This window comes from Echeneis naucrates, chromosome 3 (genome assembly GCF_900963305.1).
Source record: "Echeneis naucrates chromosome 3, fEcheNa1.1, whole genome shotgun sequence".
Classification (NCBI taxonomy): Eukaryota; Metazoa; Chordata; class Actinopteri; order Carangiformes; family Echeneidae; genus Echeneis; species Echeneis naucrates.
Window position 1 is genome coordinate 22,820,260 of NC_042513.1, and position 11,486 is coordinate 22,831,745.

The 11,486-nt window shown below is 39.4% G+C and overlaps 1 protein-coding gene across 1 annotated transcript; it reads right to left on the reverse strand.

The window, feature by feature from the left end:
• Positions 1–1,745: 1,745 nt before the first annotated feature.
• On the reverse strand, positions 1,746–7,843 carry wdr76 (WD repeat domain 76). Its single transcript, XM_029498216.1, has 15 exons — positions 7,793–7,843; positions 7,550–7,651; positions 7,377–7,448; positions 7,194–7,286; positions 6,615–6,673; positions 6,318–6,411; positions 6,023–6,142; positions 5,809–5,849; positions 5,121–5,274; positions 4,750–4,908; positions 4,484–4,599; positions 4,266–4,364; positions 4,016–4,168; positions 3,869–3,922; positions 1,746–3,751 (listed from the first exon to the last, which is right to left on the reverse strand). Exons 1-15 carry the CDS (start codon positions 7,841–7,843, stop codon positions 3,496–3,498), a joined length of 1,623 nt encoding a protein of 540 aa, XP_029354076.1. The 3' UTR covers positions 1,746–3,495.
• Positions 7,844–11,486: the final 3,643 nt, after the last annotated feature.

The following is an 11,486-nucleotide window of genomic DNA, read 5'->3' on the forward strand; positions in this document are numbered from 1 at the left end:
TCACTTTGCTGTAGTTACCTCTATGGGACTATGTGAGCTACAGCTGTAGTGAGAGTGATTGGCTGGAGAAGGAGCTTATCTTGATGTGCAATACCGAAAAAACAAAAAAACTAAAACAGAAGATCCTCTCCATGATGGGAAATTTGACCTGGTTTTGCTTTGAAAAGTGCAGAAACGATTTCTCCTTTCCCTCAGTACAGTTAAAAGAGCTAATGTACTTGTTTTTTTTTTTTTTTTTGTTGTTGTTGTTGTTGTTCAAGATCCATGTTCCATTTTTGTTTAGCCCTGCTGTGTTCAGATTTATGTTTGTCTGTAAAAGCTGAATATATTTAAAGTCAAGTTTCCTCTTTTGTATAAGCTGATGTCTGGTTAGCACATGCAGATTTCCTCACAGTGACATTTAATGGACTTGAAGCATCGTTTTTAAAGCGGATTTATGGTTTTCAGCCTCACGCTTGCTTCCATGAGATCCTAAGATAAGTCATGTTTACGTCCTACTGCAATCTTCATCATTGCACCTACCAAAGAAAACCTCTGTTGTCTGATATTTCTGTCAGTTCGTGTCAACAGATGGAAACTCTGATAGTTTGCTGCCCTTCTCCAGCCTTATGTTATTTCACAGGTTAGCCTACAGCCCAGAGTAACCAACAGCATCATTAGAAAACCATAGTCAGTTTGTGACAAACCTACAAGTGGTTGATTAGGATATACGGTATTTAAGTGTATATGCTGTGTGCCAGTGGTAACTCTCGGCTGATCACTAGGTGTACAATATTATACCTAAAAGAAAAAAACCAAAAAAAAAAAAAAAACAAGACAAAAAAAACAAAAAAAACAACAAAAAAAAAACACTATGGATGTATCATTTATGCAACGACAGGGATGGTGCAGGAACGGATAGAGGACCTGAAGAATTGATTGGAGGTGTTAGAAAGTTACTGTTTTAATGTTAAAATATTTCTCCCAAACTTGAGTTGAAAGGTAAAACAAAAATAGCGCTTCGAGAATCCCTGTAGTATTAAATACCAGGCTTTAAATGTTTATGTTATTTTTGTACAGTATTGATATTTTCAAATTCAGCAACAGTGAAATGACCAGAGGTTTTAGTAATTCTGTCTTTTTTCCTTTTAGTGCAGAGTTGGTGAGTTATAGTAACAAATATTGACTAATATATTTATATTAGTTTTATAGATAATTGCCAGATAAATTACTGATGTATTTGCTTTAATTCAGATGGTGCTCATGGTTTGGAATTGGCTTGGTCAGAGAAAGGTACCAGTTGATGCTGAAATTTTGCTCAATGATCTGTAATTTGAAGTCTCATTTTCTGTTCATGCACATGGAAAAATTCCACATTATTTGAGCAATAAATACAACAGATAAAGTAATGAATGCTAATAACCATGAATTGCAAATATTTGCCTCTGTTTTCTAGACACGAAAAACGTCTTGAGTCCTCTCAGACAGTAAAACAGCCTGTTAATGCATGTGTGAAGGGAGCGGTGCCCGCTGTTCCTGATCAAACCACAGAGGCAAGTGCAGATGCAGATGCAGATTCTTGTCCAAAATGTTTTCCAAAAAGGAAAAAAAGTTTTACGTAAGCCCTATTTATTTGTTGCCTAGACTGCTCCTCTGACTCGTTTTATAGAAACAGATAAGGTGAACAAACATGGAAATGAACTGAACACCTGACAGCAGACCCGTTTTCACTTACAGCTTTTATTGAAATTGAAAGTGAAGCGGTTTGTCATTTTAGCCAATTAAAAACAGCTGAAGTAGCATATTCAACTACCTGAATCTTTGTTTGTGCGATGCAGTTCAACTTACGGATTTGTCTTTTTGTTTTGCTACGGTAAATGTCCGATTAGTTGGATTGGAGCATTGATAGGATTGACAGTTTAATTAACAGGCAACTTTAGTTTTGTTTGTTCTCCTGAACTGTGTAAACAGGAAATAAAGCCTCCGATGTGGTCTTACTGTAAGCTTCCTTCCTGTACAATGGTCCTCAACATGGATATGTCTCTGTAAGCATGTGTTCTGCATTTATTACCTCCAACAAGACTGCTTATTTCCAATCACTGACTGAAGACTTGTGTACTCTATGAATAAATATAATATATTCTTGACATCTAGCAGCTAGTGTGGCTACAAGTTCAATTTTGAATTCAGCGCCCCAACTCTAGAAGACTATCCTATCGCCACTGCTAACACATTTTAGTCTAAGTACAATACTGCCATCTTAAGGATACAAAAACACTCCAGTTTTGTTCCAGGAACAACTCTTTATAAGAAAACATGAAATAAACTTTGGAGCAGGAATCTTTAACCAACAATGCCACTGCCCTCTTAAACTCGCTGCACCATAAAAACAAACAATACAGAGAGAACCAATTATAGAAATTGCTTGGTTTCTGTATAAAAAAAAAATAATAAAAAACAGAAAAAACAGTCAAACAAACCAACAAAATTCTCATTTGATTATTGGCTGGCTTCAGCCAACACAATGCGAATACTTGCATTTTCATGAATCGTTTTCTCCAAAAGATAACAACCATGACAGGATTATCCAGATCAGGATACAATAGTATCAAAAGTGCTTTGGAAAGGATCTTGGTATATCTACAGGAAGAAACGGAGAGCTGTACATATGTGAAATCAGGACCAAAACTGAGCTTCAGCCATTGTAAAGATCCTGCACATGGATTAACAATCCTCTACACTGCATAGTCAGGCAGTGGCAGCATTATACTGTTACTGTGCTTCTGTGCAACTTGCCAGGCAGCTTGTTGAGGCAGAGGGTAAAATGGCTGCAGATTTAAAAAAAAAAAAACAAAAAAAATGCAGGTAGAATTCAGGGAACTGTTGCTACTGTCTGAACATGAACTGTGACTTGACATTCACTTTCTAGCAAGAAAGCAATCCCAAAGATGAAGCCAAAGACTGAAACCTAAATGTGCAAAGTCATCATGTATGCTCAGACAGACTCACTACACAGAGCAGATCGGAGGCTGAACAGAGAGACCACAGTGGTGTTCTACATTTGTACTTAATTTGACCTCAGCGGCCACTTACTGATTACACCTGCTTGTCGCGTCAAACAGATAATCTCCCAGTGGCAGTTCAATGCATAAAGGCCTGCAGACTTTGCTCTCGACAGGCATCAGAATGGAGAATAGATGTGATGTGAAAAGGTCACATCATTAACACTTCTTTTCCATAAACATATCAAATTGTGTGAATGCAATGCAGTTTGATGCTTTTCCAATAAGAGCAGGACAAACCTCAAATATACCTTCTTTCTGACACAACTTAGCCTACTGCAGCTTTAGCGTTGTGAATAATATGATATTTACTTACTGAGAGTGCTTTAACTCACTGCGTATCACTGTTTATTGCTGAGACTAGTGGCTTAAAGACTAAGTTGATATTTGAAATACAGCTAAGTTACTTACCAACAATAAGAAAATCAAAAAGAACATAACAGAGCTCCTTATCTTAATCAGAGAAGACATGCAGACGCCCTGATGCATTACCCCCCAGTAAGGCATTCCGTGTCGGGTGGAAAGCAGTGATAGACAGCACAGTGTTGAATTTCTCTTCATCCATGAAGGAATGTTGTAGCTGACCACTTTCATGGAAAACCTGTACTCTCCGAGGCTTCGTCATGCTTCCTACCACGAAGCAGTCTTCCTGTTTGGGGTCCCACACTGCCGATAGTTTGCTCAGCCAGCGGCCTGTTTGCATATGATGACTGCAAAGCCAGAGGACAGGGGGCAAGTAAGTTCATCTCACATGAGCCTCAAAGGTCAGGAGAGCACAAAGCCATCAAAATAACAACTGATTTCATCAGCGTTAAATGGACTGCTACCTGATTTTTGTCAGTAGGGGAGATTGTGTAGTCATTGCAGATGTGTCATATACTCTGTAAGAGGAATTTTAGAAATTGAGCAGGGATGGGAAAGATGAACTACAGCAAAGCAGAAAAACTGATCTCAAAATGCTGAACCATCTGTACCTTATACAGTTATCCATACAGGAAGTGAGGAGTCTGTTTCCTGTACAAGGGGAGAAATAAGCCCCAAAAATGCTCAAAGAGTGGCCATGCAGCTGAGAGACAGGCTGGCTGTTGGTTTTCTTCAAGCATCTACTGTCGTAAATACTCACTACCCTGCACACAAGACAAAAGTGTGTATTTATTATAATCAATACCAGAGTGACAAACATATTTTCATGGGGTAATAAACAAAAACAATAATCCGTCATACTTGCTCTCTGCCACAGCAAAATACTGCCTCTGTGAAGGATGGACGCTGACACACCGCAGAGTCTTTGGATCCAACGAGTGGATGGACTCATGGGAGTTTCTGCAGGAAAGTTAATCACCAGTGCGACATGTTAATAAATATATCATTAACAGACGAGACTGTTCATCTGAACACGACACTACAGAAAGAGAGAAGAACTCATCCCCGCCACACTTTACCCTGGGGTGCGCCTGTCAACAATGGCAACTTCTCCAAACCAGTTCCCGACAACTAGTGTTGAACAATCATGTGACATGAAGTCAAAGGTTTTCAGGCCATCCTCAATGTCATACACCTGGGACACAAAACAAACATCAGCTGGTGGAAGAGTTTGGATTAATGTGCCGGACAACTTGGTTTACTTTACAACCTCTGCGGTAAAAAATAAATAAATAAATAAATAAATAAAGAAATCACACTCATTTTAGAGGAAACGTTATCTCACATCATCAAAAACGGTCTTCTCCACATCCATGCAGCGCAGAGATCCATCGTAACTCAGAGTCAGTAGCTGTGTGGGTTGAGCCCTGGAGAACGCCAGGCAGCCCACTGACCTGGTGTGAGGGTGAAAGAGCAGCACGCCATCATCACCCCAACCACCATCCTGTAGGAACCGACACAGGAAGAACGTGATGGAGTCCTTAATGTGGATTTCATGTGAAGAGGTGGTGAAATTTACAAGACTTCGACCTATGTGACACTAAAATTTTCACCTTCCTGTTGCTTTGAGCTTGTTTTGAACACAGCCTCTACCCTCTAGTGGTCAAATATTTATTTCCAACAACATTTTGAATTGAGCCAAAAGAAGAGACCCACCAAGTTCCAGAGGCCAACTCTCCCCCACTTGTCTCCCGCAGCCATCAAGAGGCTGCTGTTGCAGGGGTGGAAAGTAGCAGATAATATGCGATCCTTCACCACTTTAGCCACTTTGTCCTCAGTTATCCTCATGTTCTTCAGGTTGGACTGGTACCTGCATCCAGAAACTAGTTTAGATTTTCATCATCTTATATAAGCATGCTTTGGGGAAAAAAAAAAAAGTAATTTTCTCTTACAATAACATATTTAGTTATTTCCAGAGATTTTCATTTCCTGGAACATTTGTTTCCCAGCTCTTTTGGTCCCATCTGGTAATTTTATGATGAAGGGGTATAATTATATTACAGATTCATGACAACAGCACCACCTAAGGGCACCAATACAAAAATAAAAATACATAAATAAAAAAAAAAAAATAAAAAAAAAAATCAGGAGGAAGACAAAACAATTGGGAAGATAGCTGCGAATATAATGCCTATAAAATGTATGATGCATTTAATGTATCTATCTATGCACCTATTATTTATTTAGCCACTCAAATATTTTTATTAGTTTGTTATATGTTTAGATATTTCTACATATATTGCCTAATTTATACATTTCAGGATTTATTTCATAGCTGTAGTTATGCATGTTTTATTTTGAATTAAATATATTAGAATACTACAATCAAAATTTTTAATCTTACTCTTTCAGATCCTGCGCCTCCTTTCTTTCTTCTCTTGTGTCCTGTAAAAAGGAGAAAAGTTAGTGACTAAGAGCTATGTGTTTATTTGTTTCAGGAATACAGAATATCGAAAACACCACCATGATAACCAAATATTAAAAATGATAGGACAAAATCTGTGGGATGGAATGAGTAGTACTCATTACTCAAGTCAGCCTAAATATGTGGCTCCTACCTCAGAGCAGAGCTGAAGAAGTTGAGAAGGCAACTTTCCTCCCTCTTCCATGTTGACTGGATCCATGGGCAGAGGACCAGCACACTTTTTGATGGCCGGTGTGGAATTTACAGCAAGTGACTAATTTAAAAAACAGAATAAAAACAAAGAAACAAAATTAAACAAATTACATACTGCACATGCACGTTAATTTTATATATATAAGTGTATATATAGCCATAAACAATGCTATCAGAAGAGTTTCACAAATGTCATTCCCAGGTTGTGACTATATATTGTTGATATGAAAATGTACCTGTTCAGGGGGAAGTGTCAACGGCTCTGCATCTTTATGTTGGAGACGTAGGGATTTGCGAGTTGGCATCATTTCTTTAGCAGGAGCCTGAGACCTGCCACCACAGAAACTCTGTATTATAGTGACATCGAGACATTCTTTCTCGGAAATTTAAAATATCAAGCACAAATGAATTGAAAAACCAGAAGATTAATTATGGGGAGAAAAAAAAAAAAACACACAGCAAGTTATGTTACTTTTACTTTTTGTTCGACAAATCTGTTGCTTTAATCACATTGGCCAGCCTTTCAACTTTACCTCACAAGACCTCTCTGTGATGGCTTTTGTCTTGCCAACTCCTTGATCTCCTCAGTGGCCTTTCGGTTTAGAAAACAACTGTTAGTTCCCATTCTGTCAGCTTATTATCAACAACATGGCCAGCAGAATGTGTGTCATCTTGAGAAAGTACAGGCAGACTTTCACACAAAGGGTCCAATTCATCTGGACCGATTTGTTCAGGTGATCAGATGTGCAATACTGACGTCACATTTTAGAGAATTTTAAATCTTATAATATTGGCTGATCCCAGACTTCCCTCTGAAAATAACTTAAACGAAGTAGGGTTTGTGATGTTATCTTAAAATTCAACATATTGTCAGTAATTTTATCTGATGAAAACATTTCATTGCTGGTGGATTTGTAGAGTTGATTCTATTAGTCGTCCTCTGAGTTACACACAGTAAGAACAGTGAAGGACTTCTGGGATGGTTGGACATCTTGTCAAATGTCTTTTTTGGTTTTGCAGTTATTCTAAGTTATTCTAAGAACTAAAATGGGATTCACACTGATAGAAGAAGTGAGATGATGATGGGAAATTCACATTCGCACAGTTCCCACCTGGAGTAAGTTGATGGATGACAGAAAGGCCTGGTTTTGTCTGATGTTCTCCAGCCGCTCCAGTTCATACGCTGAGAGTCCTCCGTGTCCATTCTGTCCCACACACAGACACAGCTGACAGACCTCCACAAGTCCATGTCATGAACAACACAAAGAGTAGCAGTGCAGGTTTTCCTGACTTACAGATGTTGGCTCCACATCACTGCTCTCAGCATCCTCTTCCTTTATCTGTGCGTCCACCTGCGTTTTTTTCCTCTGTCGAGAAAATGTCGGCAGATTAAAAGCAGGAAAACGAAATGACACGTTTATTTTTTGATTATTAATGGCTGTTTGGGTGTTTGTGGACTGTCTCCTGCCTTTTTATTCTTTGGTGTTTCCTCCGTGGGAGAGGAATTAAAGCGTTTAGGCCCCAGAACGGTTCTGGAGGACCGTCTGACCTCGGCTAAAGGGACGGGCTCCTAAAACACAATGCCTGTTAATTAACATTAATCCGACACCTGCACACTATCACCCCGCGAAATACCGTTTAACTCATATAAAGCGGCTGTAACTCCCAAAAGAGGCAGTCAAAATGGACGTGAAACATTTCTCAGACTCACCAACAAGTGCAGCTTCACCACAGCCTCGCATTTCGCAGCTTTAGTCGACATGTTAACGCAGCTTTAGTTTTCGTTTCCTCACAGAAACTTGTTTCTTAACACCCACAATTGGCGCCACACGCTGCAATGTGTTTTGTAACAGGCACGCCCCCTTCCGTGTTGTGAAACAGGGTCCCGGCATCTCATTGGTTGGTGATATGACATCATCCTACGTAAGGAGGGCAGTCCTGTCCCATCCTCAGCCAATGAGCTACTTTCATTTTGATTGACGTCTCGTCTCTCTCGCTCGCAGGCTCACAGGGGAAGCTGCCTTCTTTTTGTCGGGTTACCGAGAATATCAGCGACAAGAGAAAGAGAATAGTCGTCATTTTTCATAAAGATGAGAGACCAGACGGCCCCTATTTTTGGGATGGACAGTCCCCCGATATGGGAGAGCTTTCCCCGGTCAAATATATCCCCAAAAGTGTCCCCGATTTGAAATGGGATTGGATGGGGGAGATAAAAATGCTGCGTGCAGACTCAAACTCCTGTTATTACGGTAACTAACGTTACTATCAGAAGGCGCATGCGCGGCGACCCGGAAACAGACGGCGCAGCAGAGTTGTTTATTGTTGGCTGCTTCGCTGCAGACCAGCAATGCGGAGGCAGCACGGTAAGTTTGTTTGTGAAGCTGTTTTTATTTATGTTGTGAGCTTGCAGCAGACTCGGCTGTGTGCTGTTGAGGCGAGGTAAAAGTAAGGATGACTTTAATATAGCGCATCTGTTTATCTGAACTGCAGCCACAATGCTAACGACAAACTGCTACTGTCGGTGGTGAAGGTGAATGTCACGACGACGATGACCACCAGATTACGATAATAGTATTTTATTTACTATTTTACTGTTATATATATTGGCTACTCTGGTCACCTTATCGTTATTATAATTTAACCTTTGTTGGATTAAAAAAAAATCCAAAACTCTCTCTAAGTAAAACATATACAGATATCCAAAGTATGTTGACTGGAGCTACTGAAATGTGAGGAATAAATACTTTTCTATGTTGTTTCTGTGATAGATTTAGTATCTTTGAGTGCTGAAAAAAAAAGAAAAGCAAATTGAACACGTCACATTTGGCTGAGGGTTGACAGGCTCCATCCTGGCTCAATTTTAAAAAATACAGTGAATAAGAAAGACGAGTGTTAATAGTCCTTCAAAGCAGTAAGCAGTCATCACACTGAAATACTCACACAGGCTATATTTACCTGTCCGTTCCCAGGATGTACCCCAGGATGTACCCCAGGATGTACCCCAGGAGGTGTGCTGGTCTCTTCAGTGCCATAATCCACAGCCAGGAAGACGTGATTCACCCGGTCTGCTGTGTTCTTACACCAGGTGCTGAACATACAAAATACATGCTTTTTACATCAAAGACTATATGAATATCCACCTTTCCTATCCACCCACAGTTTCTGTACATATTCTCATCACTGACCCATGAAAGATTTGATCCAAAATGAATAAACTGTAAAAACAGCTCTTTTGTCTCTATCCTGATATCGTGCTAAGAGCATGCTGAGACAGAGAGCGGCTCAGGGCCCATGAGGACAGTGGGAGGAGACAGGAATGCCACAGGTATTTTACAAGCAGGGCTGGCGCAGAACATATATAGAACATCATGTACAGTGAGCATGGTGGCAATAAAACCTACAACTACTTGGCACGTGCAGATAATACACATCAGTAATCAGTTAACCATCACCAGAGCCTTCAAAATTCCCTTCTTTACTACCGGCACAGAGAAAGTATGACATAGGCCATTACTGAAAATAACGACAAATACTGCATGTAGCAATCTGATCAGAGGATGTGTATCAAAAGATGTTAACCGGAACAATTTTTTTAAGTTTTACATCCACATCAAGTCTCTGCTAGCGACAGAAACTCCTACTTTCTGGGACTAAAAGCACAAGACATGCAGACAAGAAACAGAGCAGTTCTTGTTCGAGCACCAAATGTTCCTCCTCCAAACACACAACCTTGTCTTTGTCAACTCCAGAGTGGTTTGAAGTTGAGTTGGTGCACTTTTTCACTTTCGCTTTTTATCTTCACCAGTGAAAAAAGATTCCTTTTCGTTTGCCTTCTCGTCAAAAAGGAAAAGGTACACATTCACCTTGTTATGTGAGGGATTTTTCTTTTCAAAGTAAGTTTCTGGCCATTTTAACTGTATTATGATAGGGACAGAGAGAAAGGAAAGCCAAGGATGAGCAAGATGAAATAAGATGTAATGTACCTGTGACATGACAGCCGCTGTTTGAATTGCTTTTCCTCTGAAGGGGCACAGAGTGAATCTCACAGTAAAATAAAGCAGCCTGTTATACCTCAAACTATCAAATGTTATTTCCTTTAATGCTACTTATTGTGTCTAGTACAAACTTTTACCCGATAAATAAATACTTAAGTAGCCAGTCTGTAAAGCTTTAGTCATCAATGCTGCAGAACATTCAACCTGTTTAACTCTTTCAATTTATTCAAGCAAGACATGCCTTTGCATTTCAAAATAAAGTGAGCAAATGAAAAAGCAACAAAGACGAATTGATCAAACTGGCCAAAAAAAAAAAAAAAAGGGTTGTGATGACCTAAATTACACTGAGCGCCATGCTGATCTAAGCTCCAACACAACAAGAGGGCATCAGATCTGAATCTATTATAATAAGCACCACTAACCCTTCCAATAACCACAAGGGTGGTTTTGGCTTTGCTGGGTGGGAGGGAAAAACCAAAGCCAAAACCACCTGCAAAAAAAATAATAATAAAATAAAACCGCAGTCTTCAAGACACTTCTCCCCCTGAGAAAGAATAGATTTATTAACAAGAGGTAATCAGGAAAGAATACACTTTTATACAAAACTGGAAATACTACTCAAGCTGTTGAAATAGACTGAAATATAATTCTCATACCACTGGGTATTGCTCACTGCAAACATTTGATGTGCCTGTTAGAGGATAAAGATTCATGTGCAAGGGAGGGGTTTAAATACAGTACACATACTGTTCTAGATATAGATCTGATTCAAACACATGGAAGTGGCACATGCCTGCCACTTAAGCTTAAGGTTTCGTTCTATACAAAGCCTGTAAAAAATACATATAAATATTCCAAGAATAAGCACAATATTACTACTGTATAGTTCCTGCTAGCACGTTGGAATAGACAGGATACAGAATGTGTTACACTTATAAGTTGTTTTCAACATTTGCTTTAAAGTATCATACACAGAAAAGTTATTAGAGTTGAACGATCATAAGGATAACACATTTCAAGGGATATGTTTTTGAACACATTGCACGTCAGGAAATGCATCAGTCTGCCTGTACATAATATTGTACACAGCAAGTATTTCTGCTCCATTGGCAATTTGTAGAACAAAATAGTTTACATACTTTTGTGGTATATAATCCATTTCATGATTAAGGCAAAACCATAATGCACTGGCCAAAGAGGATTAACCATAAAAACTATGCTCTGACTGTCTGAGTGTAAAAGCTGGGAATTTAACTTCCTGAAGTGGCTGAATATTGATTACATCTGCTACATACACTGCCCGCTGCGTAAACTGTATAGACATCACGTTGCCCGCCAGGGGAATAAGGTGATAGTAAGCAAAAGCATAAAAACCCATCTCACTGCACTAACAATGGTCCAGCTCAGTCC